At 42.4% G+C, this 26,440-nt stretch overlaps 2 protein-coding genes and 1 long non-coding RNA gene across 12 annotated transcripts in view; 2 read left to right on the forward strand and 1 right to left on the reverse strand.

Moving 5' to 3' along the window:
* Nucleotides 1-19,360, forward strand: part of RSPH14 (radial spoke head 14 homolog) — a 79,305-nt gene extending 59,945 nt beyond the window's left edge. For 2 of the 3 annotated variants that reach the window (XM_021412866.1, XM_021412867.1), the window contains exons 5-7: nt 11,935-12,160; nt 13,347-13,480; nt 14,433-19,360. In XM_021412866.1, the coding sequence (XP_021268541.1) occupies nt 11,935-12,160; nt 13,347-13,480; nt 14,433-14,674 (602 nt within the window). In that variant the 3' untranslated portion in view covers nt 14,675-19,360. The remainder of the gene's footprint in view (nt 1-11,934; nt 12,161-13,346; nt 13,481-14,432) is intronic. The other variant, XR_002443462.1, reaches the window with a different exon arrangement.
* Nucleotides 19,994-26,440, reverse strand: part of LOC110406399 (sodium/glucose cotransporter 1-like) — a 56,180-nt gene continuing 49,733 nt past the window's right edge. For all 8 annotated transcript variants that reach the window (XM_021412850.1, XM_021412848.1, XM_021412847.1 and 5 more), the window contains 5 exons: nt 25,815-25,965; nt 25,065-25,233; nt 23,833-24,048; nt 23,471-23,573; nt 19,994-22,618 (listed from right to left, as the gene is read on the reverse strand). In XM_021412850.1, coding sequence (XP_021268525.1) covers nt 22,401-22,618; nt 23,471-23,573; nt 23,833-24,048; nt 25,065-25,233; nt 25,815-25,965 — 857 coding nt within the window. In that variant the 3' untranslated portion in view covers nt 19,994-22,400. The remainder of the gene's footprint in view (nt 22,619-23,470; nt 23,574-23,832; nt 24,049-25,064; nt 25,234-25,814; nt 25,966-26,440) is intronic.
* LOC110406408 lies at nt 25,229-26,388 on the forward strand. Its single transcript, XR_002443463.1, has 2 exons — nt 25,229-25,792; nt 25,879-26,388. It is a non-coding gene; the product is annotated as an uncharacterized LOC110406408 (long non-coding RNA).

Consider the following 26,440-nt stretch of genomic DNA (forward strand, 5'->3'; position numbering starts at 1 on the left):
TCCCGTGCTGGGCGGCGGCGGACGGGCGGCTCCGGGGCCGCGTTGCGTAAGGACCGAGCGCGGGGCCGCTCCTGCACGAGCGCGGCCGGGGCCGGGGTAGCTCCCCGCGGAGGACGGCGCAGCGCTGGGGGTGCCGGGCCGGGTGCCGCATCCGTGTCAGAGTGATGCAATCAAGGGCAAAGGGAGAGAAACCAGGCTGCTCGTTCCGCGGGATCTGCCTGCTGCCTGCATTCCGCCGTTTCCATCTTTCGGTTGCTCTCGGTGCTGTGCATTTGTTTTCCCTCTTTTCCTCTTTCCACCTTTCATTTTCCCCTCTTCTACGTGTGTGCGACTTACTGCAGCTTTGTTTAAGTGACACCAAGTACCATTTTCTCTGATCTCATGGACGGAGCTACCTACTTCTACGTTGTATCTTTCCTTCCAGCCGTGCACGCTGCAGCCCTGCTCACACAGCTGCGATCTCTCCCTACAATGCGATTTCATAACCAGAATTTATCACTGATACGTTTCTGCTGGAGGCAGCAACAGAGGCTTTCAGGCAGAGAAGGAGCAGGGGCATTTTTCCCACAATGAGGCTAACATGATGCAGCACAGAAAGCATCTGATTCCCGTAAATAACACTGCTTGCAGTGCTGGTACTCTCAGCACAGCTGCAGCATCGATGAATTATAATAATGAAATATTTTCGTGTAAAACACAATGTAGCAGCATTACTTTTCTTGCACTGAAATAAGAGCCATGAATCAGTGTAGCACGTGAGTCCTGTGCATAATGAACCTCGGGGTTCTTACCACCAGAGTTTGCCCATACACCTGGGCTGGTGAAGTGACTCTGGTAAGCTCAGAGCATCAGCAGATAAACATCCATACATCACCAGCAGTGTTTTCTCAGCAAAATGGTGATCTCAAATCATAAATTTGCCACTTAACAAAACAGGAATCAGCTTTTAATCTCTTCAGCTTTACCTTTCAGTATCCAGCAATGCACATATGTGCTGTGATGCACTGATACGATCAGGCAGCAGTCACTTTCTAAATTCTAGCGGTGCTCTGCGTCTCTCGGGCACTCTGCTTGCAACGCACAAAGCCCTGCCATAGTTCTGTTGGCAGGGGAATGGAGAGGGATAAAGCAGTGTAGCTGTGGTAACTGCCTGAGTACTCTGGATAATGGGATGAAAGAACAATAACAAGGTGTGCAGGTTTAATCTGCTGCTCCATAAAGAACAAGTAGTTACTATAGAAACTGTCATATTACATGCGTCTCCAGTATAGTGCTTTATATGTGAGAAGAAGCATCTTCCTCACATTACCAGCTTGGGTACAAAAACAGCATCAGCTGCCATCATCCTGTGTAGGAAGATCATCGGTCACATGCTCTCCACAGGTTTCATCACTTAGGTGCTTTGGATTGCTGTAACAGAACACTTGCTTTTTGCAGTTTTGAGGGAGGCACCTCCCGGTGGCTGAGACGTCGCAGGGGAAGGAAGTTCAGGCTGGCAGCCTGAGTACGATCCCAGTGGCACGGGATGGGAACTTGGTGAGCTCACTGTCAGTGAATGGCAGAGCTGAAACCCAGCTCATCCAGAGCAGCTCAGCAGATCTGTCTCTGTTTTCTTCAGCTGCACCTTGTTCTGCACCCAGAAATTCTCCCTTGGGACCTTCCGGCAGCTGTTGGTTTCATTACCAACAGAGAGAAGGCTCAGGGGAGACCTCATTGTGGCCTTCCAGTACTTGAAGGGAGTGTATAAACAGGAGGGGAACGATTGTTCATGAGGGTGGATAGTGGCAGGACAAGGGGGAATGGTTTTAAACTGAGACAGGGGATGTGTAGGTTAGATATTAGGAGGAATTTTTTCACTCAGAGGGTGGTGACGCACTGGAACAGGTTGCCCAGGGGGGTTGTGGATGCCCCATCCATGGAGGCATTCAAGGCCAGGCTGGACGTGGCTCTGGGCAGCCTGGTCTAGTGGTTGGCGACCCTGCACTCAGCAGGGGGGTTGAAACTCGATGATCTTTGAGGTCCTTTTCAACCCAGGCCATTCTGTGATTCTATGATTACGTGTAGCCGAGCTCCCAGAAGAATTCAAAGAGGAATATACATCTCAAAGTAGCTCTTATCCCAAATTCAAACAGGGCATGAAAACAGAGTTCTTTACCTCAGTGCTCTAAATGATATTCTTCTGTGTAAGTAAATCGAAAAATCACAAATACATACTGAAAGTGAGCGGTTTGTATTACCCTTTTTGCCTGGAAGTAGTAATTTGCCTAACAAATAGCAGTTTGGAGGAACGGTGATGGTCTGGTCAGATCTCTGCGCTCCCATGTCAGGCAGGTCTCAGATGTTTTGCCATGTGGGAGCAGGTTGTAATTTGGAGGAGGAGCAGTTGGCTGCTGCTGTGAACGTCTCATGTGCAGCTCTGGAACCATGAGCTCCGCTCAACTTGCCAGTGCCACCCATTGACCAAAAGCCAAGTCCTTGCCTGTTTGCTGCTCCTTTCTGTTTGGGATCAGTCAAAATAGACATTTAATTTGAATACAATAGTGCCAAAATAGAAATGTGTTCTTAAGTACAAAACCCCATAGGGATTTTTCTAATCAATTACCCTTTATTATACCATGACAGCATCAAAATATTTGTAAGCACACATGCAATGTTCTTGGTGAATGTGCATCTCCAAATGATAGAGGGAAAATTGAGAGGCCACATCTGGTCTGCAATAAAAATACAATAAAAGACGTTTTCTATTTCATTCCATTTTCTACCAAACACCCGCTTTTTAAACAAGCAATTGTATATCTGGGTTAGATATTTATAGCCGGGTCTGTGATTCTGTGTGAGCAGGAAGAACTGAACAGAACATCTAGAGAAGAATGAAAAGGCTATATTTTTATTTTAAACCATTTTTCTCACGTGGAAGAGTTTAAAATAGCATCAAGTGCAGATGACTGGAATCTGATATTTATAACTATCTACAATTTGTGCTTTGTACCAGCGGCTGTGAGATGGTGGGAAAAAATCATGAATGCACCTTCCAGGGCTGGTGTCAGCCTCAGCTCCTTTCACTTTATCCTTTAGGATGAAAATTCACTTTATCAGCCTTTCACCTTTTTATCTTTTTCTCGCATCCTTCAAGTAACAGAGCTTTGCTTGCCATGAACTGTTTGATCTTCCAATCTCCTTCATGGAGATATTTGAGAACGTGAGCCTGGAGAATACTCATTCAGTACAGCTAACACTGCAAGCAGTTGAGGAGAAGGACTTCTCTAGTTTTCCATTAAAAAAGAAAAAAAAGAAAAAAATAAACCAAAAACCAAAGCCTAAAAAATAAAAGCCTGGCATACATTCCTTCATAGTGTTATTACACATGCTCTGTATGTGCAGCTCCCAGCCATTGGCTCAGCTGCTGAATCAGCACTTGCCACTGAAGCCAAGAGTAGAAAAACAAGCACTGAATCCAGCAGCTGGTGGGCAGCTGCTTGGAGGCTCGCCTGGAGCCCTGACGGATTCGCTGGCTTTCCTGTGCACTTAACTTTGCACAGCAGTCCTCACTTTTCACAAGCTTTGTGGTGGATACCTGGGCCCTAACTCCTCCCTGAGAGGAAAGCTACAGAGATATCACAAAATCAGAGAGAGGTGTGTAATTCCTTGTAAAGGAGCCATCCCTTGGGGCTGCAGTATTGTATTAATAAGTTTAAAAAAGAATATTGTTTCCTGATTCTTCATTATTAAGGGTAAAGGAATGGAGGCAGTGGGGAGTGACAACACTTCAATCATAGAATCACAGAATGGCCTGGGTTGAAAAGGACCTCGAAGATCATCGAGTTTCATCCCCCCTGCTGAGTGCAGGGTTGCCAACCACTAGACCAGGCTGCCAGAGCCACAAGCCTTTCTTTCACCCAAAAAGAAATAGGGGATCATTTAGTGTAATATAGGATGAAAGATCAGTGAAACTTGAACCACTGACAAAGTCAGTTGAGATCAGAATATGTAGATCCTCAGGGGACTACAGCCAGGGAGGTGCAATTAGAGAGGGCCAAAAATTATTTTAGCAAAGAAACTTTTAACAAGAAAACAAAAAGTACCAGCGCTGGGTGTCCTGTGAAAGTGCTCCGAGCAGCAGGCTGCTGGTTACTCCTGGGGGACCATCTCCCTTCTCCAGTTTTCCTGTTTGAAGGTTTTCCACTCAGTATGAATGATTTCATGTTCACGGCAGCAGCCAGCTGGAAGGAGGTCTCTCCCACCTGAGGACCCCTGGGAGGCATTTGAGTGTTATGTATTTTTTGCAGTAACAAACCAATAGGAAGAAGGAATGTCTTGCTTGCAAACATTTTTGTTTTTTGCACTGACATTCACGCCAGCTGAAGAAGCATCAAACCGGGGGCTTCCAAGAATTGTACACGTATTTCTAATAGGTTCACATTTCTTTATATCCTTTACAGATGATACCTTTGTTTCACGTGGGAACCATGAGTAAAACTACAATTCCAGCAGGCGTTATTATTTGTCCCTTTGTATTAATTTGTCATGTCTGATTAGCAGGAATAAGAAACTGGAAGTATAGGAAAAAAAAAAAAAAAGACTGAAAATTTTGTTTGAGGACAGGAAAGTAATTCTGCAAAGCAACAGAAGTGGAGCTGTGGGCATTCCGGCAGCTTTACTATGGGGACTTGAGATGCCAGAACAGTTCTGTAAAAAATTGGAAGACTGCAGACAGGTTTAAGTAATTAAGTTTAGTTAATTGCACACCTTTTTCATGTTAGGCCTGCGGCTAATTTTGTATCTACATAAAGATATTGCATATCTCAGCAGCAACTGTGGTCACTTACGAAGCGCAGAGCAGATGTACGCAGCGGTGGGCTTGGCCATCTGTAACTGCTCAGCGCCTCTCGTTTTGAAGCAGCTTTAGGCAGAGGAGTGAAAACCTGCACAAAAGCCAGTTTGGCCTAAGAGTGCATTGGTGAGAAACGAATAGTGAAATGAGTAAATGTGGCTTCTGGTTTGTTTTTATTTACTGCTCCTATTTTACTAAAGAGTTCTTGCTCACAAGATGGGTTCAAATAATAAATGAACTAACTGGGTGATGGAGTCGATGACATGAGAAAGCACATTGTGCTACCCTTACCTGAACTGATTAAATGGATAAGTACCCTATCAAGTCTTTCAATTAACGTAATTTTCAGAGGTAGTTTTAATGGTGTTATTTTAAAAAACATTATATTAAAATGGCAGTAATTTTTATCAGCTGATGAAATAGTTGCTGGTATCTCTTAACTACAGGAAATATGACTCTCTGTTTCTGCTTAAGGTCTTGCTGCTTTAAATTCTGTATGTAATGTTCTTAAATATAAGCACATTAGTAGCACCAGGAAAGTGTGTATGTTTGACCTGGCGTGTTTCCAGGAGCTAGACCTAATATTTTAGTCTGGGTTAAGTAACAGGTTCATTTCACTGCTGTGGCTTGGGTTCTACTGCACTAGATGTTCTAGAAATGAATGATAAAAAGGTTTTTTTTGCAAGAACACCTTCATTCATTCCCTTGGAAATCCTGGTTCAGGAATGCATCTCTGGGTACAAAACGTTTACTGTTAAGTCGTGTTCCTACCTGATAGATTCTTGTAAGCCACCTTCTGTGATTCACAGCTCACTGGAGGAACTGGGCTCTCTACCCAAGACCAACATCTACTTGGGATCACATCGAATCACAAATCATCCCCAGGACAGCCCATGCCTTGGCAGCTTCACATTCAGCTGAGACTTAAGAATATTTCCCTGTTGGTAATGAAATAAGCTCTAAAAATGTGGGAAGCTCTGTTATAGAACCTCACCCAGAACGGAAGAAATTTTCATTGAGTAGCATAAGTCGTTTTCCTTGGGAACGTGGCTTTCCACAGAAAAAGTGGAATCTGCAAAGCAGCAGACCTGTGTGGGAAGCAGAGACTGATCTGCCTTCCATGCAGCTCCGCTCACGTCGTGCAGCCATCTGGGCCCCGGGTCTCACTGAGATGAGTTTCTTCCACTTTCATTTTGAACAGAACTGCCAGGCCAGAGCATCTGAAGCAGAAAAGGACCTCACCTGCTTATAGCACTGTACTCTCCCTAAAGATTGTATCCATTTCAACCATTCAATTGTGCTCATCTTGGCATGAGCCTATGCAGTGTGAACTGTAGGATAAAATTAACTTACAGCAGCTTTGCCAGCATGCTAGATCAGCAAACACAGCCAGGGGATTTGTCAGTGCTACAATTTCTCCAGTTTCTTCTTTGACATTTTCTACCGGTTCACTTTTAAATGTAGCAAAAAAATAAAATTCACACCCTTCTAACAACGAAAAAAATCTGAAAAAGTGCATATATATGAGGCTGAATTAAAGCTCCATTTAACCTCATCCTCTTGTCTTCCCTCACTGTTTGCAGTCTTGCAGTCTGGTTGGTTTTCAATCATTTCTTTTTTTCATATATCAAAGCAAGTCTGTGTTAATTTTCAAGACAACACATTCTCCTGTGTCTGTGTATCAGACACACGATTCTTTGTGCCCCTGGTTTTGATTTATTTTTTTGATAATTTTCACATACCTCTGGTTCTGTGATTCAGTTATACTATAGAAGTTCAGAGAGCACTTTCTCCAAGTCAATTATATTTGTCCTACGACCACTTTTATGTCTAAGCATGTGTGAAGTTAACTCATTGGTTGCAAAAGATGCACGTTGTAATGGTTATTTTGCTATGTAACATCATGCAGTAACACAGAATTCCATCCCCACAGGTACAGCCTTAGAGAAACAGAAATTTTAGATTGCTAACAAAGCTATTTCTTGAGCTTCATTTGTATTGCTTTAATCTTTTGGCCTTCTGTCCCAGAGGAAAGCAGAAGTTCTGGAAATGGACTCTTGTGTATTTCTCTCACCTTAAAGTCTAGCAAGGCAGTTGGCCTTAAGTTTACTAGTACAGAGCCTCGCCACAGTCCCCTAAAAGGTATTCTTCCAAACAGTCAGGAAGCTTTAGATGCACAGGAATGCCATCAACTGTAATTGTCCATGATTGAAACTCGCTACAGAAATCGTAAATGCTTTCTGAACTCTTGATGTATGCACTTGGTTTAAAGTATAAAACCCAATGTGTGAGTTAGTGCTCCCAGGTGTGCCAGTTCAAGCTCTCTCCTCGAACACCACTAGGCTATGGGTACAAGATCTGCTGTCTTCTGTGAAGGATTTAATTCACAGCGGGTACTCGTGGAAGCAGTGAAGTCAGCAGTCTGTTGCAGTTGCACTCGTCCCCTTTAGTCCCATCCCTCATGTCCCCAATTCCTGAGCAGCAGACAAAAAGGGAGAGGTTCTGGCCTGGGAAATCTGAAGCTGGGTAGCAACTCATGGCTGCAGCTCCACTGCTGGGGGCTGTTATCTGAAGGCTTTAATTTCTTCTCTCTGTCATTATCTGAGGAGATTGGAGCGAGTCGTGCATATGTCAGATTGTTTTCCTTCCTTGCATTTTGGCAAAGTCTCCCCTGTGGAGGAAATTAATAAATTTCAGGATGACATTTCCTTCTTCAGCCAAAAGCACAAGGAAAAAAAAAACCTTGAGGTTCTTTTCACTCTTCAATTTTAACTTTTTTTTTTTTTAAATCTTTATCTGAATAAAGGAAATGTACTTTGTCAGAGAAGTAAAAGATGGGAAATTTCCTAATGCGTGCAATCAATATGCATTATTGCATCTTGAATGGATCTGAAGCTGACATCACCATAATTTTGGATGCCTTAGTCAGTTTTTGACTTTACCCTGTCAGGATCATTGGCTGCTCACAGCCAGCGAGCTCCCAACACCGGGACCTCCCACCGCTGTGTGCTGGGCAGCACTCGTGGGTCGGACTGCGCCTGGCTCTGCTCCTCTTTTCACTTTCTACTTCTTCCTATGTTGCAATGCTGTTACTAAGCATTTCAGACACCTGTCTGAACATCTCAAAGAGACCTCTGAGGTATGAACAAAACATTCATAATATATAGAATCTGTGTTTACATATTATTTCCCTGTGTAGTCCTACATTTTACATCACTTTCTGGCCATGCTTCTTATTAAAACAAACACTGAAGTGACTTTCAGTTGAAAACCGACGTTTGTGCTGAAAAGGATTTGTAATGTGATTTAATTGCTTTATGTAATTGAAAAACAAAACAAAACATCACTGTTATGTGCTATAAATGATTCCTTTGTCTTCTACAAAATTTAATTTGTTTACATGCCCCGCAGCCATACCAAGAGAACAGAATAAATGGCAGCGCCTCTTTGGGTCTGCTTGAAAAATGAGTTGGGAATGGGAGAATGAGAGCGGCCAGAGGGCTATGAGGAGGAAGAGACGAGTGCTGAGATAAAAAGCAGCCCAAGGGAAGATTACAAGTCCTCAGAAAAAAAAAAAAATCAATAACGGTGTTAACTATGCAGCTGCAAATACAACTATTTGTATTTCGAAAACTAGTTTTCTCCCCTAGTACTTCACTACGGCCAATGTATCTGGAACTCTCTCTGCAACAGATAAATCACCTTTGAAAGGGCAGCATTTAAATGAAAATGTAGGGCCCTGAAGATGTCAGGATAGTATAAGAGCACGAGAAACACCAGCTCACCTTTCCCTCCCATTGCTTGTTCAGTGCGATGCAGGATCTGAGACTGCCGTAGCTCACAAGTAACTCCCAAACAACTTTCCAGTGATGCTGTCTCCTCCTTTTTCCTTTTTACCTCCCCAGACCTTTCACCTTTTGACTCCCATGGGAAACCATGATAAATTTCCACCTGGAAATTTCAGTCTCAGTGCTAGGTAGTCTCTTTTTTTGTTTTTGCTGACGGCCTTTCCTCCCCACCCTCTCTCTTCACCTCACTGAGACTTCTGACAAGGTCAAACAATCCATCTTTGTTTCTGTGTTTATATCCGGGAAGCTCCCTCTGGTAGCACAATAGCATTTCAGATGGGACAGTTTGATGAAAACTGTAGATAAGAAAGATCCCCGGCCTGGTAAAATAAAAGATATTAAGAGAAATGAAAACAGTCTGAGTGTTCACGCAAAGTAAGTACCCGCTAGCTACTTTGGGAGTTCTGACCACAGAACACATACTCCTAATGGCTCCACAGAATATAAGCTACCCAAGACAACGCTCTGTACATCATCTCGCCGGCCTATTGAAAGAGAGAGACATAAAGTGTCTTTGTTATATATTTTGCACTCAAGAATGCAGTGCAATAGCAAAGGCTAGCACCATAAGCACACATGATGTGAAAATGCAATGAATGAGAGATGTCTGAGTCAAAGAAAGTCAATAAACATTAACTGGAAAGAAGGAGTTCAAGGGCCAATGAAAGCAGTCCTGTGTAGTTGAATATATTAATTGAATATATTAGAAGATAAGTGAAAGACTCTATCACAAAGATGTGAAACCAGAATGCTATGAGTACTTACAGGGAATATGGTGAAATAGCAGCCAAGGGAATCAGCAAGGGAGGTCCAAAAAGGAGGGAAGTGCAGGAAAGGAGGAAATGAAATCACAGATGATGGGTATAAATGCGTCTAAGGGCTTGAAAGCAAGTGTGAAAATAGTCATGGAAACCTCTCTGGGAAAGAAAAAAGATTAGCTAAGAGCACGGGAAATGTAGACAGAATGCTATAGCAATAGCAGAAATGGAAAACTAAAGCAAGCAATGGTTTCTCTGGGCTTAAGCTAGAACGCTGACCATTCTGTGCAAGAGTTAGTGTTTGCTTGTGGAATTACATGATTGATTGTTGTGTGACACCAACTCCAGAAAGACTGGTATCAACGTGAATTACAGCCACCCGTTGTCCTGGAAGTTCAAGCTTCCATTCCTTGCTACTCTTGTTTACGATCAGCACGTTATTTTAGCTGGAAATAATGAAATTATATTAAGATATAGTCCAGGTATAGTTTTGGTTTGAAAATACCACTGACCATCTGGAAAGCACCTAATTTAAAAAGTCACTTAAAAGAGGGAATGTCATAGAAGTCTTATCACCTCTGAGCTACTAATCTTCCTCTGGAACTGTACCACCAAATTTAGAGTTTCTATTTCCACAGCATCCTAGAGTGTGTAAGCAGTGACTGTGGGAGCAACCTGGGTATCTCCATTTCATGCATGAAGGCCATGTAGTTTCTGTTCATGGGAGAAATTTTATTCGTTATGAAAACTCTTTCATTCCATAGACTATTTATTTCATTGGCAAGCTTGGCTAATCCAATCGTGGGTATGATTTAGAGCCACCTGGGACTTCTCTGAGCTATCTGCCTGGGAGCAGCCTCTGGCAGGGTCCCTGCTGCTATGACTGCAAGACATGGAGATTCCCAGCCATATCTTTGCTTTGCCCAACCCACCCACAGCCCTTCTATAGCTATCGCCTATAGCACAAACTCCTCCAGTCCTTGTCAGGAGGGCTAATGCAGAGAGATGGAGGCAGCTGTGCACGCTTTGCTTCCTTCCTGGGGACCTCCCTTAGCATCTCTTGCCAGACCAATCTTGCAGGTTTCCTTTATGACATCTTCCAGTGGGGGCAGTTTGAGTGGGCTGTAGCTGATCTTTGAATTTTCTTCTTTCCATTTCTCCAAGGAAAATAAATACACAATTGGGGTTTTCTACTATGAAAATACAAAACACAGAGCCATAAGATAACATTTTTTTCACTTCCCCACTTTGCCTTTTCTGCCACAAGGAAAAATCCTAATCAATAAAATGTTATTAGCATTCAAAAGTGAATCATCTGAATCTGCTTTTACTCATTATTTGATTTCTCATAGAAACTGGCCTGCAAATGTAGCACAGGGAGTGAAAGCTGTAATAATACCACTTCCAGGCATTATTTTTTTTTTTTGTATTTGCATTAGTAAAGTGGATCCTAATAAGTGAGTAACATAAGGAGTTATTCAATGTCATCAAAACCTCAGAAATACGTACATCAGAATGACCTCCAGATTAGATCAAGAATCATGTTTTTTCTCTGGTTGCCAGACGGAGAGATTTCTCCTGAGTGCTATCAAAGACCATTAAAATCTCTTTCCCACTTTCCTTTTATCTCTAATTGGGGACACTCATTTGCAAACACCTTTATGACTCTTACCCACAAAACTTCCTTATCTAACTGTATGTGAATCACTTCAAAAGGAGGCACATTTCTCTTGGCAACCAAAGCAGCAGCCTTAGCAACAAGACAGCTGGAGAATTTTATTTTCACATAGTTACTTGTGGACAGCATGTTCTGTTTCTGCTTTCCCATGGCATTGCTCTTTCAGTGTTGATTTAGAATTGTGCAAGAAATGGTACAAGTCACTCACTGGCTCATTGCAGAGACATCACTTGCAGGGCAGCTGATGATCTTTTTACCTATGATGCTGTTCCCTTTAAGAAGTGGTGTAAGAGTACTGGCTGCTGGAAAGCTCAAGATGTGAGTTTCCCCCATAAGAGAAATACTACAAAGAAACGTGTGAGGAAGCTGATGGTTTCCAAAACCTTGACTTCTCCCACAGAAACCATAACAGAGAACGATATTAAAATGTTAGCTCTAAAGGCTCACATCACAGCCTGTCTTAGCATCTGTTGATGCTGAGAACAGTTTGGAAGGTTGTATATGAAGTGACTTACACTGATTTTCTTAGCAAGAATAATTTTGGGAGGAAAGTTAAAGTGGGTGGAAATGGAAGCGTCAGAGCAATTTTGGGTATTACTTGGGCTAAAGTCTTTATAGAACTGTTGGGGATGCTCATCAAGAAAGCAATTCTACGATGGCATTTATTAACAGACTGCTGTTGTGATAGTTTCCATGTCCTAATCCTGCATGTGTGTAAGGAAATGAGTTATCATATATATTTCAATCTTATTAAGAAATTCAATTTACAGGTAGAAATAGTAAATGCACTCACACCTTCACCTGTGTCTCCTCCCGTAGGGGCTGTTGATATCCTGCGTGCAGGTTTGATTCCCTTACTCATAGTCAAACTGAAGACTGAGATGGATGAAATCCAAGAGCTAATCCTAGGTACGCTCTCCAACTGTCTGCATGTGGATGCTTCTGAAGCTCTGGCAACCGATGCCGTCACCATTCTGAAGGAGAAGCTCACACATCCATCAGCGACCATCAGAAGCAAAGCAGCTCAGGTCATTCTAGAGATCGGGTAAAGAAAATCTATAGTACTTAACCCAAGAAAACACTAACTTCATGACTGATTCGAGTCCACTAGCATGCACTGGTATTCCACCATACATTGAAGGTGGTACATTTCACAGGTAGTATCGGCCTGATAGAAGATTTCTTAAAGTTGTGACTGCTACAAATCACTCAGAGAGCAGAAGCTGATGAGAAGATCTCCTCCTATTTGACTTCCTGTACTAGCTGTGAAATCAGGGCTTTTCATGGTACAGTACTGCTAGGAAGAAAAGCTTGCATGAGAAATCACATGCAAACACATAGGGAAGAAGCTCCCTTATTTTACTGGGCAACAGCTTCCTCAAAAAATTAAAGGTCTTTATATTACATTTTTACATTAAACTAGGTGAAAGTCCACTGTCCTACAATCACAAATGAAAGTGCTCAATGGATGTCTAGTTTAAAAAGGTGTGCAAATCATGTTGTTTACATAATAATTGGCACCAAAAACTTCCTAATTTCCAATAACAAAATGAGGTCTTAGAGGAAAAGCGAGAGACCATAGATACAATGAGCAATAGAAAAAAGTCAGGAATTGACCTACAGGATGGACATCCCCTGCTTTGTATGTCACTGCAATAGTGGGACAATGTTAAATATTCCCCACATTAAGGAGGCTGGAAAGAAAGAGAGAACTGACCTGGAAAAAGAATTTCTTGCAGACCACTAATACAGTAGTTGGTTTAAATCTGTGTAGGATTCAACAGCCAGGTTTCCACCTAAGCTGCCATTAGGACTATGGGTGCTTCCTTCTAAATCCGGCTCCTTGCTGCTGCCCATCTATGCGCCATAAAAGTAAAAAAAAAAAAAAAAAAACTAAAAATCCAAACACCACCTAAAAAATGGCCTAAATACTGTTAAACTTCCCACATAGGTTAATGTGATATAATCAGTGATGTATCAGCAAGTAGACTTAACAGACACTGAGTGTGAACAGACCTCCCCTCTCTCGCTGTGAGCGGTACGCGGTGCTTGCCATCTGTCCACCAGCCAGAACATTTCGACTCCAAAGGGAACAGCACAGAGGGCCGTGTCAGCCCTGCTGTCAGGAAACAGGACTGCTGCAGGGGGCCGGGCATGGGGAGAAGCTGGGGGTGGTGACACGGCAAGCAGACATTGTTCAAGAAAACATCTTAACTGTCTTTTCTACACAGTACCCATCCAGAGGGAAAAAGTACAGTGTGTGAAGAGGTCATCCCAATCCTGGTGAGCCTGTTAGAAGATACAGATCCTGAAGTCCAAGCTAGCGCAGCAGGGGCACTGATGTTTGCTACCATTAAACCTCAGGGTGAGAGAAAGAGGCAGGTCTGTTGGGCTGCTTTCTAGAAATCCAATTTGAAGGCAACTTCAAAACAAAATCTGTGCCTGTCCCCTAGCCCCACAAATCCTCAGTTTCTAACAGCATGAAAGCTGTACAAGAATTTATAAGATTAGAATGTTTCTTTACATCTGTCTAAGAACAGTTGCTCATACCATAGTGTCTAGAGACTGCAGTACATTCCACATTTCGTTTTCCTAAAGTGGATAAATAATAATTGCCCCAGCTGTGTCATTACCCTCCAGAGTGCTGCTCCAGAGGGGAACGTTTGTGGTACAAGTCCAGAGATCCAGAGAATGCTGCTCAGAATCGCCTGTCCTCCAGAGCACTGCTTCCTGGAAACCTTTTTTGTGGTTAGAGGCAGTTTCTCTCTCACAGCTAAGAGAGGAGAGAATATTAGTAATGCTTGTTGTTCTCTCAAGTACGTTACAAGACACTGAAAATACTAACTGCTAAATGTTCGGTGTGATGAGTGAATAATTAGTATTGAAAGACTCTTAATAACAGTAGTTGTGTTCCAGTCCTCCTCTGTAACTGCCCCCCCTGCCTTCCGAAAACAACACAGACACAGATCTTAGTGTTTGAAATGTCCTTAAAAATAAAAGAACGGAGGATGTTCTTAAGGGCATCTAATCCCCCCCAGAACAGTTTACCCTATCATTTGGTACCTCGTACCTCCTTAGATGCTGAAATGAAATAACATGCAAGGCGTATAACGTTTACTAAGAAAGATCTTTTCCCATAAAAATGAACAGCTAGCTGGCAGCTAGCTCAGGTCTGGGAAAGCAAAGCATGTCCTACGTCACACCGCACCCTGTGGGGCGTTCAAAGCTGTAACTGGGCAGGGAGTCAAAAGCAGCAATTCAAAATCTTGTTGATCATATGTAATCACACATTTTAAAGCCAGTTTGTTTTCCTACAGGGAGATGCTTAGCCCTGCGTGCTGAAGCCATCCCACGGTTACTGAAGTTGGTTGCTGAGAAGAACAGCAAAGCCCGTCTGAGCGCAATCAAAACCCTCACCATGCTGGCAGAAGTAGCCGAGGGTCGCAGGGAGCTCCTAGAGCACACAGACACGTTTCAGCAGTGCCTGAGGGACCCCAGCGAGGCCGTGAGAAGAGCTGCAGAAATTGCCATCAGAGTCATCCGATGGAAACCGTTCTGAAGATGCGGTATTTCACAGAGATCTATTGCCCTCTGTTGTTGCCTCGCTGTAAAAGTTGCACGATTATATGCGACGTCCAAAAGCAAAACTCCATTCTTCTTTCCTCCTGAAAACTCATTTGTCACAGCCTTACATCCGTGTTACCGGTCACAAGGAAAGTAATAGGGAAAAAGAAAACTCCAGGATGGAGGAGTTCTGCTGTTGTGGCTCATTTTGAAGGGATGGGAACAGGTTGAGAGGAAAGTCAACCCTGTACGGCTCAGTCCAACAAGAGTTGGACAAGACAGTCTGCAGCTGTTCCTTCCATTAGTATCCTGTGATTAACGACTGAGCAGACAGATGAGGGGATAAACAAAACAGAACTGAAAATGTCAGTTCCTTACTTTGAAAAAATATGTATTTTTTTCTCCTTTTTTCCCTCCTTTTTTCTAATTCAATGGTTTTAAAGGAAATGACTTTTTCTTTATAGAATTGAATTTAACATCAAAAGTTCAAGCTGTGTGAAGCAAGCTTATCCAACAAGACATAAATTGCCCAAAGGAAAATAAGGCAGTTTCTGATTTTAGAGCTGATGAGCAGTTGAAACTGGGGAGGTTCAGCAGCATTTTACTCACAATGTAGTCAAGGCAGATCACTACTGATATGGCAAATTCCTCTGCAGTTGCCAGTGTGTAAGTTAAGAATCAATAGAAGGCCTGGCAGGACAAATCCTGTCCACTAGAAGTGGAAGACAAGAATCACCATGTGGCTGATTCAGCTTCACAGGAAATCTCACATTTCCACGCAGGTTTTGCTGTGGAATGGTGTTCTTCTAGATAGACGTTACGGTGGCTAAAAAGAAGCTGCACCACCCATACACAGGGGTTGTTTGCCAGCTGCACTTCCATTGCAGAAGCCCGGTGTTCTGCAAAGCACAATCTTATATGAGCCACCGTAGGTGTGATTAAAGTTAGAAGATTTCTCTTCCATAACCTAACCAGATGGGGAATTTCCTCTCCTACAAAGATGTGATTTAAAAGCATTGAGTCAGACAGATTCATCCCCTCTGGGCAGGGTCTTGGAGGGGCTCTGCCTTTTCAGCACGCTTGATGTATGTAAGGCACTCACATGTAATAGATATTGATGCCTGAGTGCATCCAGTTCAATAAGAGAGAGACAGGCAGCTTAATAACAGGGAAAATGTTCAGCAAAGGACTGGGGAACAAGAGAGAACAGTAGTTTCACCTACATTTACAAAACTGCTGCAGGAAAATGCAGTACCAATCATTTCAGCTCAAGCATCTGTCACAGCCTTCCCCCCTGTAATTCAGGTATCGCATTTCAACGAGTTAGCAAAATAATTATCTTGTTCAGATGTAGGAATGAGACCATCCAGACTGAACTGCTGTGACAAGAAGAAATTTAGCTGACTTGGACCTTAAGTACCGCACCCGGGCATCTCCCTGATAGCTGCTTTAAAGAGCAGTATGAGCTGCTTCCAAATCAGACTCCGGCATGGTGTCTTGTCTCACTTGCATGCACAGTACAAGAGTGGAGCAAAGCCTTAGCTGAGTTCTGGAGCGTGAGTGCCAGCCTGCTCCTGAATCTCCCTGCTTAGGCAGTGACCGCAAGGCAGAAGATGAGAGCTTACAGCTCTGAGACAGTAGTAAGGAAATAAAGCAATCAGGAATAACTCACTGAAAAAGATGTTTAAAGAGAAGCGAGTGGCAAAAAAACTGAAACACTCAGATTTACCCAAAATGTGTTTGGAAGAGGAAAAAAAAAAAAAACAGCAAACGCCTAGTGGCATGAGCAGAAATCATGGGGTAAAAAGGAATTGAGCAGAAAATACACAGAACATGGCTGGATTTTTAGGTTTGGAATTCTCAGTATGTTTAGTCTTCATTGTTAAAACTAACTTTCCTTCTATAATTTAGCATATAATCACTTAGTGACTTTTCATACCTAAAAAGAAAAAAAAATCCTTATGATTAAGGATTCACTTTCTCTTCTGGGGTACATTACATCTTGAAACTAACAGAGAGCAAGATGCACTGAAGTTATGCTAACACTACTGTGTATGTTAACCCAAGGTATGCTTTAGTCCTAGCAATACTTTTACTTTTGTCAGTTACTGCTTAATTGCTGAGTAGCACCTTGTCCTTAAGACAGAGCACAAGAAAAAAAATGCATACTAAAATTCTTCTACTAGTGACATTCTGCTAGCATGAAAAGGTCACCTGTAATAGTAAGTGCAGTGTAGGAACAGTTCTAATCATATTCCCAATGAATTTCCTCAATGAGACAGCGATACTGATGCTGCGTGATCCTAAATGCACAACACGGGGAACAGAGAGATTTCTAGGAGCGTTCCAACCTGTGTTCTATGATTCCACATCACAGATTTAGTCCTAGACACGTTTGCTGTGACCCTTACATATGGGGAGTGCCAGGGCCACCCACAGCTAACTGCTCGCTTTGAGATGAGCCAGCAGCCCTAGGTTTGCAATGCTGGGCAATTAATTGCCACTCCAGGTGCCAGTAAAACGATCGGATGGATCAAAGAAACACAGCAGCATGGCTGACAAACACTCCCCATTGGGCTGACCTACCTGTCAGTCAGTTATACTCAGGAATAAAGTTGCAACACATTCGGTTGCCCAGATGCTCACTATCCTTTTGTATTGCTTCATACGTGTTACAAACACTTCAATTAACATGTCACCGCTGTCACACACTATAATTAAACTCACTGCTTCCAAAGAATGCTGTGCACATAGCAAGTCTTTAGCACTTTGTGCTCCACAGTGTTCTACACTACGACAACATCAGCAGCTCAGCTGATTTTAACATCCATGGAAAATGATCAGCCTTTCTGGCTGGAAGCCAGCAATGATTAAGGCCCAGATATAATTGATGTGGTCCTGGGTCAATGCCGAAATTAATTCACTTGCACCCTGCGCAGATCAAGCTTTCAAGTCAGCTGCCTGACATCTCCCAGTGACATCAGGAGCAGAACAGCCGCGTTCACGGGATGAGAGATCCTCGTTCACGAGCCTCGTGTGCAGCATCCCACACAGGTACAGCTCATTGGGAATGCAGAGCTTAGTATGATTTTTTTTCCTAACAGTTTCCAGGAGATTAAAAATGTTATGTCTCTTTGTTCTTGAAACTACAGACTCACTGACCTGTTCTCATTTGTTTTTGAAAGTCCTGGAGCTGGAAACCATTCTGCTCTCATATCAGTCCTGTCCTGGGAAATAGCAGCTTTTAATCTACCTGAGTTCCAAAGCAGAAAGTACTTTTGTTTCCCACCACTGCATTTTCTATTTAAAAATAAACAAAAAAATGAATCAAATTCAGATTAAAAATGCTAAGTGAGATTTTTGCCTAGAGACCAAGCACAGAGTCCAGGTCAGTCAGGTTTGGTCGACATCAAACCAAAAGGAGAGGATGTATTTTCTGTGGCTGCATGCAAAACTAATATACTGAAAGATTCAAGTCCAGAACCTACTCTTAGGAAGGATATTCTGCCAAGATTTGTAGACTTGAATGAATGAAAACTATTGCAGTTGTCTGATTTACATGTCATTTGAAAAGAAGTTTTTAAAGTCATAAGTTCTGATACTATAACTAAAAACAGTACAAGAGGTGAGGGTGAGCTCGTGCCTGCCCGAGCTGCAGGCTCTGCCAGGTGCCCCAGGGCAAGGAGGGAGGTGCTGGCTGCAGCGTGCACAGCTGCTTGGGTGCTGAGCACCGCCAGGTGAGCAGGGTTGGGCACTGCAGCGCCTGGGGAACTCTTCTGCAGCTTGCTGTGCTAGATAACAACACTGAGTGCTCCTCGGGAGGAAAACATAATCCGACCTGTCTTATTAATAACAAGGGCAATAACCTCAGGCACTAGTGCTGGTTACGTGGTCTTTCATCAGCTAGATATTGAAGAGTCGAGTTGCACTCCATCCTTTATGTTCTCTAGAACAGGCCTGAAAAACACGCTGCGTAAAAAATGCCATGAATCACCAAGTAAAGAAAATGGTTTGGTTTGGAACTGCTCATCTTTCTTGGCCATGCGTTGCCCTCTGCTGATCCACCCGTGACACCGCCTGCTGGGCTGAGCACGGGAAGCTCATCGCTGTGCCATGCCCTCGTGTCTCACTGCCTCGCAGTAACATCACACGTCCAGAACACAGAGAAAGAACTTCAATTTTATCTGAAGGAAAAAAAAAGAGGAGCAGCCCTCCCTCAGAGCAGCTCACCTGTGACCCTGGCTCACCCTGCTCCCTGCAGCGGGGCTGCCTGTCCCCAGGAGCATCGGCTTTAATGCCCCTCCAATCCAGCTCTTCAAACAAAGGACTTCAGGAGCGAACGCAGCTCTGCAGCATTTCTCTGAACGTCAGTCACCACTAGCAACACACATCTCATTTCTCTGCTCTTCGTGGAAAAACCGACCTGGGCAGGAGCTGAGCCCATTAGTGGAAGCAGCTGCTGCCATCTCTGGGTTCAGGGCAATCACCTGTGCTGAGAGAACTCAGCCTTGTGCTCTGTGCCTTAATGCACCATGAACATTCTGGTTAAATCCAAGCTGTGATTACTGCACCTGTTTCCCAAGGTAAGCCGCAGACCTACGCCCCTAATGTAACTGTTCCACACCAATGCACGAGCTTTTGCTATAACAAAACTGGAATAAAACCAAATTCTGAGTTCTAAGAAGAGTGTTTGCATAACCAGAGTAGTTATCATTTGTGAGGCACGTGGATACATGTGTTAAGTGATACAGAAAAATGAAAATATAAATGAGGAGTGGTTACCCTTCTCAGGACTGGGCCTAAAATAATCTAATTCTTAACTAAAATATCTGACTCACTTTGCCTGCGCTCTTTATATACCAGTGATGCAATTGGCTTACAGTGCTACTAGGTGATTTTTTTAATTGTAATTTATCTTGTTTTGTACAGTCCATTTAAGATAATCCTCTGTGTCTAACTGGAACTCACTAAGGTAAGTTGTAACCCTACGTCTCACCTGCCAGGATAAGCCAGGTTGTTTGAGGATCACCCAGAGCAGAGCTGTGTCACGCTGCGTGTGATGCACGTGCACTGTGCTGCCAGCCAGAGACAGCAAGCGGAGAGACGTGCGATAGAAGGATTTCTGAATCTCCAGTCAAACATGGGGAGAGGAACGCGCTCGGTGTTCCCATCCCTGGGGGCAGTGTAAGAATCTTGGGGGTTTTCTCTCAGCGTGCCCCATGGCGACAAATGCTCTGATGAGAAATGAAGGAAATTCACTTTCTTCCTTAAGGTCACGATGTTGCCCTTGAACGCGATACCGACCAAACCTAGGTGACGTTTATTAATCTATTAATTTATTAATCTAAAGCTGCCCATGGTAAAATCGCGTGGCAATGTGAAATTCTACAAAATTAGAGCGCTCCAAACAGGAGTCAGCCTTCATGGAAACATTTGAACCTTGGTCCCTACACAGGCAGTTCTCAGACCTGAACAAAAGCAGCTTGTTGAGGATGTACAATGAACGCCTCTGTCAAACTCAGAGTTAATTTTTCAAAATCCTTTAACCCTGGGAAAGAAGACGAAGTGACGGTGACTGATTAATGAGGAGGTCATCTAAAGGCTGATGGGGCCACCAGGAAATCACTTGTGTTATTTGCCTTCATCCCAGTGGTTGTGTAATTTCACTGTATTTTCCTTCTGCAACAAAGCATGACAACGAGGAATCTGGGCAGTCCTTTTCTTGAGGCTTTCTTACTTATTTGTTGTCCATTACTGTTATGCAGAACCAAAATCTAGACACCAAATTAAGTTTCTCTGTTTTCCATTACATTCTTTAGAAGTCTCATCATTTTGTGGACACCAAATGCTTCAAAACATACAAATACTTTAATACATACATGACTTCAAAGTCTATTAAATACAATTCATTCCAAGGTCTTTAAAATACTCTCTCGCTGTATTAACTGCAAGAAAAAAGTTTGCACTGATGTTTATATAGTACTAATTTAATCTGGCCCTTGCAAACCTTGTCAGTATACGGCAGGGTTTATCATGAGGAACAGCAGAGCACTTTGTTTTAGATGTAAATGAAGAGGAGATGCTGTCAGAAGATGTTAAAGTGAGAACGACTAAAGCTGGAGGAGCTGGCAGCGACGTGGTGGCGTGTACAGAGGTGACACCAGCTTCCAAGTGAGATGCACCTAGCACAGGGCGGTTGGTCCTGCTGCAGAATGCTGTGGGAAGACACATCGCGCTGAAATGCTTTGAGACAACACAGCACGCCACAACACTTGTGCAGCAGTAACAAGGAATTGTGCTGTAGCTTGACTACAGCAGCTGATGTCTTCTTTCTACGTTTGATTCCCCAAGAGGCTGAATCACCCATAGAGCACAAGATTTATTGCTTTTTGACTTTCAGAGTTACCTCTGTCTTCGCCTGCATCTCCAGCAGGTCTCAAACTTAGCAAGTGGTGACAGTCAGAGTGACTTAGCTGACATCCCACCGCTGTGGCTGTTCTCAAACTCACACTGCCATACTGAAATTTCATACAGCATGAATTATATTTCTCAATGAAGTCTTCAGAAGAAAGATTTATGGTCTTTCAGAGGAGTAGTGCAAAGCCCTCAGATGTTCTGAAAAGAAAAATGCAAAGCCAGCACTTCGATGCTTTGGACTTTTAACGATGTTCACGGATTGTTTCGTAGTACAGTTCATAGAAAGAAGCAAAACATTAACACCATCTCCAGGATAAAGAGGTCCTAACAACTGTGGGTAGAGATTAACTTTGACATACCTAGATGGGGATCAATCAGTAATAAATAAATAAATATATATATACACACACATACATATATTCTAATATATAATATATATGTGCATATATATAATGTATTGTGTGTATATATAATACATGTATTTTGTATAAAAAAGCTTCACATTCAAGTATAGACACATATCAAAATATACAAGAGGGGGACATTTTGCAGTTAACCTTAACCAGAGAAGCTATCATAAGCAGAATTTCCGACAGGATAATTGAATCTCGTTTTGACCAGTTTCAAAAGGCAATCAGTGCAGATGGTCCATGTTCTACTCATTACTGAGAAACACAAGATGATGAAAAATATCACAGAAAATGACAGTGGGTAAAAGTGATAATGGAAAGTTAGATGCAGTATCAAATGCATCGATATTTACAAAAGTCCTTTAGTGCTGTGCTTTGAGAGAACAGAACTGATTTTTTAGTTTGGACCCACAAGATGGCCCCTCAGTTGTTTGTAGGGTTTTTTTTTTTTTAGTAATCAAATTATCATAGGCAAAGGAAAAAAAATTGAATAATCAGAAGAGAAAGGGTTGAAAATTAAAATAGTATCATCGGCCCCAAAAGATAATTCACAAACCCTGATAAATGGCTCATGAAATGAGCCAATGGTTCGTGCAGTCTTGTTCTGCACCGAAAATATGAAATGTATAATGAGAAGGGAGAATATTGGATGGAAATTCTGAACCTCTATTAATCCTGGACTGATTCAATTTCTAAATGGAAATTCTCTTTCTTGAACTCCCAGTAGTCTTGATCTTAGACTGTTGAAATTATGGTCACAAAATCAGAGAGTAAATTACCCTGATTTTTACAAACTTAGAGCATGAAAATACAAAATGATTTTAACTGTGTAAGTTTACAACGCATTGTTTCTGCTTGACAATACAGTACGATTTCAGAACTGTAATCAGAGGCTTATGCAAAAAAGGCATGGCAAAATACAGCCACAGTCAGTAGGATGATGCCATTGATATTCACAACATTTCTCCAAAGCGGCTCTTCTGATGTGTCAGTCAGTTTCTTCTTTAGTGCTTCCTCTTCCTCTTTGCTCAGTTTGGGTCCTTTTTGCTCTAAGCCACAGAACCAGTTGTAAGCTTTCTTTAGGCATCCTGGGTCTTCACTTTCCTCTGAAACTGGAAGGAATAGCATACTGGTCATGAACTGTAAGCATGGACCGCTGTGCACATGAGAAGTTCTCCAGGAAGAATACGAATATAGGAACGACCGAGCTCCTTCCTATATTTCATACAGCAGCCCTGATTTATGGTCTTAGTTGCTTGGAAGCTTTTAAATATAGTACAAGGCTGTACAAGAATGAAGTTAATATTGTGTTTTCACAGCTCACCTGGAAAAAAGTGTGATTTTCTAAATAATGCAAGAAGGCCTTTTACAGCGTGCAGACTTGATCTGGTATGTGAGAAGCAGATCATGCTACAAAACTCAACCTGTTATCTCATTTTTTTCCCTACTTTCTACACTTCTAATTAAAAACCAAATAAATTAATTTTAGGATATTTATGAAAAGGAACTTGGCAGCAGAATGAGAAGCCCAGCAAAGGAAGCGGGTGGTTTTGCTCAGATGGATGTCTGGCAATTCACTTTCATTTTGTCCTGCATCATGCCCTTGCTCCTGGCTACTACGCTCTGTTTCAAAGTGAATTCTCCTTGTTTCATTGCAAGTGCCAGAGTTACATGCAGTTCTACCAGTGCACACCACCGCTAACCTAAAGCATCTCCATTTTTCAGTCCTAGAACCGGCACCTAGCTACCTAGAGAACAAGAACTTCTCCCGTCACTTCTGATCTACACTAGGATGCGTGGAAGAAAGCACCTTAGTAGCCCTTTAAATCTGGGTTGAGGTTTTGTTGCTGGGGTGGGGCAGGGACGTATTGTTCTTTGAAAACCATGCATGCTATTGTCTGTTAGGGAATGGAATAGGGATTCTCACATATCTCAGTGAATAACAGAAATTATTCGGCAGTTACCTGATTCCCCATCTTTTTCATCAGGTTTCTCCTCCTCATCATCTGCATCAAGATCAATACGTTCCTCTTTGCTGTTGCGCAAAGTCCAGCACAAGCGATAAAGCTGTCATTAAAAAAAAAGAATTTAAAGCTAGAGCCTTAGTACACAGAGACTGTAGCATCCCAAACGTCTGTTAAGTCAACTTCTTAGATCAGTAGGAGTCACTGAAGCTCTGTAACAGATAAATGAAGACTATCTCCTTTGCTTTCTTACAAGGACTATATGATACAGATATATGAAACGTGACAATATTCCAAGTAACGATATTTAAAACTAGTGGTAAATTTCATTTCTCTGGGAGCAGAAGTGCAGTAATACTCACATGTACGTCAGGAATCGGCTTAGTCATGAAGGAGACTGCCAGGATAACGATGGCAGAGACCCCGAAAAGAATAATTGCGAAGTAAAGGTAGTGAATGCCACAGATGATGAAGGGGCAGTTGGAAGGGTTCGCACAGCTCCCCGTTCCGTAGGCAAACTCTGATATCATCCTACCGAGCCCAGCGAACAGCCCAACTATCAGGCCCCAGAAGGCACCCTGCAGACAGAGCAACAGAAGTTACCAAAATGAGCACGCTGCAGCTCCTGAATGGCTGCTGGAGGAAACATGCAGGTATTTACATGTTACACTGACTTTGGCAATTTCAGCCATTCCGTAAGTTTGTGAAGTCAAATAACTAATGACTGTAACGCAAACCTAGAAATCCCAATTTAAAAATATTCTAGTTTTGATGGTTAAAAACAAAAACAGTTTTAATTTAATCAATTACAATATTGGAGTTCATTTTACGCAAGGCTCCAGTTCTCAAAAGCTTTGACGCTTATCTGTACTACTTATCCAGCTTTGAAGAGTACACAAACACATGAGGATTATATTAAATTCTAACTCAGGCAAAATTCCAGCTACAATCACAGATCAACCACAGATTTCCACGAAAGGCACAAAGATTCAATCCATTTGTGAGACGCAGCTGTACGGGGATAGGAAGTGGAACATCCCTTTGTGCATAAAGCTGGCTTTTTTGACACATAAATAACCACTGAAATGGTCTCGAGGGAAAGCAGTTAGAAAAAGTTTCAGCCAAATTTGAAAACAGAAAGATGACTTTTTCTCTGTGAGCTTTCTCATGAAACTTTTTCTTTTTGGAGCAAACCTGAACAATTAGGAAATATTATTATTCTTAGTACTATAGGAAAGAAACTGAATTCCTGAATATTGAGTCTTCAGAATGTCTGAGACCCCAGTCAGTGTGCCTGGCTCGTGGTCCCATCAAGCATAATCCAGACCTCATCCCTTCTGAGTTACTTACTCCAATATTTCTCAATTCACTGTTCTGAAAATAAAAATTAGCAATTCCTAGAACGGAGCCAAAAAGCAATGGGAAATGATGGATGAGACAACAGCATATTTGCCGAAAAGTTTGTTGACAAAAGTATATAGCATTCAAGATAAAGGTGAAAGGTGATATGTTTGGTAAAAAAAAAAAAAGAAAAGAAAAAGAAAAAAATTACTAAAGCAACACGCAGCTTAATTATTTCCTAATTTGTACTTGCCTGCTCATTTACTCGCTTGCAGAAGATGGCGAGCAGGAAGACAGCAGCGATGGGAGGTCCCAGGTAGCTAGTAACTGACTGGATGTAATCAAAGAGCTGCCCGCTTTGAGCTGACTGCACCACAGGAACCCAGGCAATGCTGATGCCGATTAAAACCAACATAAATGCCCTGTAAACATAGCCAGATATTCAATTAGCCACCTGCTTAGAAGCATCTATCAGAAACAGCGATCAATCAATAATTTAAATGTCTATTTTGTATTTCAACCAGCAAAATCAATGAAATGACCAATTACCATTGAACAAACAAAAGTAATTCAGGTTGAGTGTTGTGTCTGTCAAACACCAGTCACCTTACAGCTAAACATGCAATTAAAACACAGAAAATAACTTTTTTCCTTTGTTATGTCTAGAGATGAATCAACAGCAAATCAGCCAGAACTAGTTCATTGATGCTGAGTACGGTGTAGCATAAAGCCTATGGAGATGTTTTTAAATAGTTCCCTTTGAACAGCAGTAGGAAGGAAGTGTTGAACGTTAGTTTAGCCGCCGTCTATTAAATTGGAAACAAGGTCTGGAAATTATTATCAGAAAATATCCAGAAGGGAAAGCACACGTGGGACAGCCTGTCTGGCCACAGGAGGCCACTGCTGCACTGCCTGAACACTGCAAATACAGGCTTTCACTGAGGCACTTCTTTGGAGGCTTCCGTCTGTAACTCATCTCAGGTATGCTACATTTCTGCCTTACCTTCCAGCTAACATAAGCTCTTTCTCTGATGGTTGTTTTCTAATTTTGGTGTAAATGTCCATAGTGAACAGCGTGCTAGCACTGTTAAAAATGGAAGTCAAGGAGCTCATAAGGGATGCCAACATGACTGACAACATCAGACCTCGTAGACCTGAAAAACAAAGACACTGTATACGTGAACTGGGATGGGCACTCAGTGAAGCGTGTCAGTGCACAGCACCATCCATAGAGACTGCCAGACCCTTTCAAGTCAGCCAGCTCTGCGTATGCCTGGCACGCTCGAGTGCCAATGCCTGCCTGCCACTCTCTTGCAGTGCAAGCAGAGTGATTGCTGCTGAGCTTTGGAAAAGCTGTTTGCAGCAGTGATGGGACCATGCTTGAGCTTTTAGAACGTAGGTAGTTCCTTTGTGAACGCTTCTGGATTAGATGCTAAAACAAAAACTACAAAGCAGACTTCAACCAGAGTTATAAAAACGTTTCTCTTGAATTCAATGCAGTGCTCAGTTTCCTGTGGTATATTTGTAAATCAGTTGTCGCAAGTTTCTTTTACTGATTAAAAATCGGAGTAAAACCACTTTTCCAAGCACCATGGTCTAATCAACATAGTATGGGGAAGCATGATAGTA

The sequence above is a fragment of the Numida meleagris genome, chromosome 14 (assembly GCF_002078875.1).
Source record: "Numida meleagris isolate 19003 breed g44 Domestic line chromosome 14, NumMel1.0, whole genome shotgun sequence".
NCBI lineage: Eukaryota > Metazoa > Chordata > Aves > Galliformes > Numididae > Numida > Numida meleagris.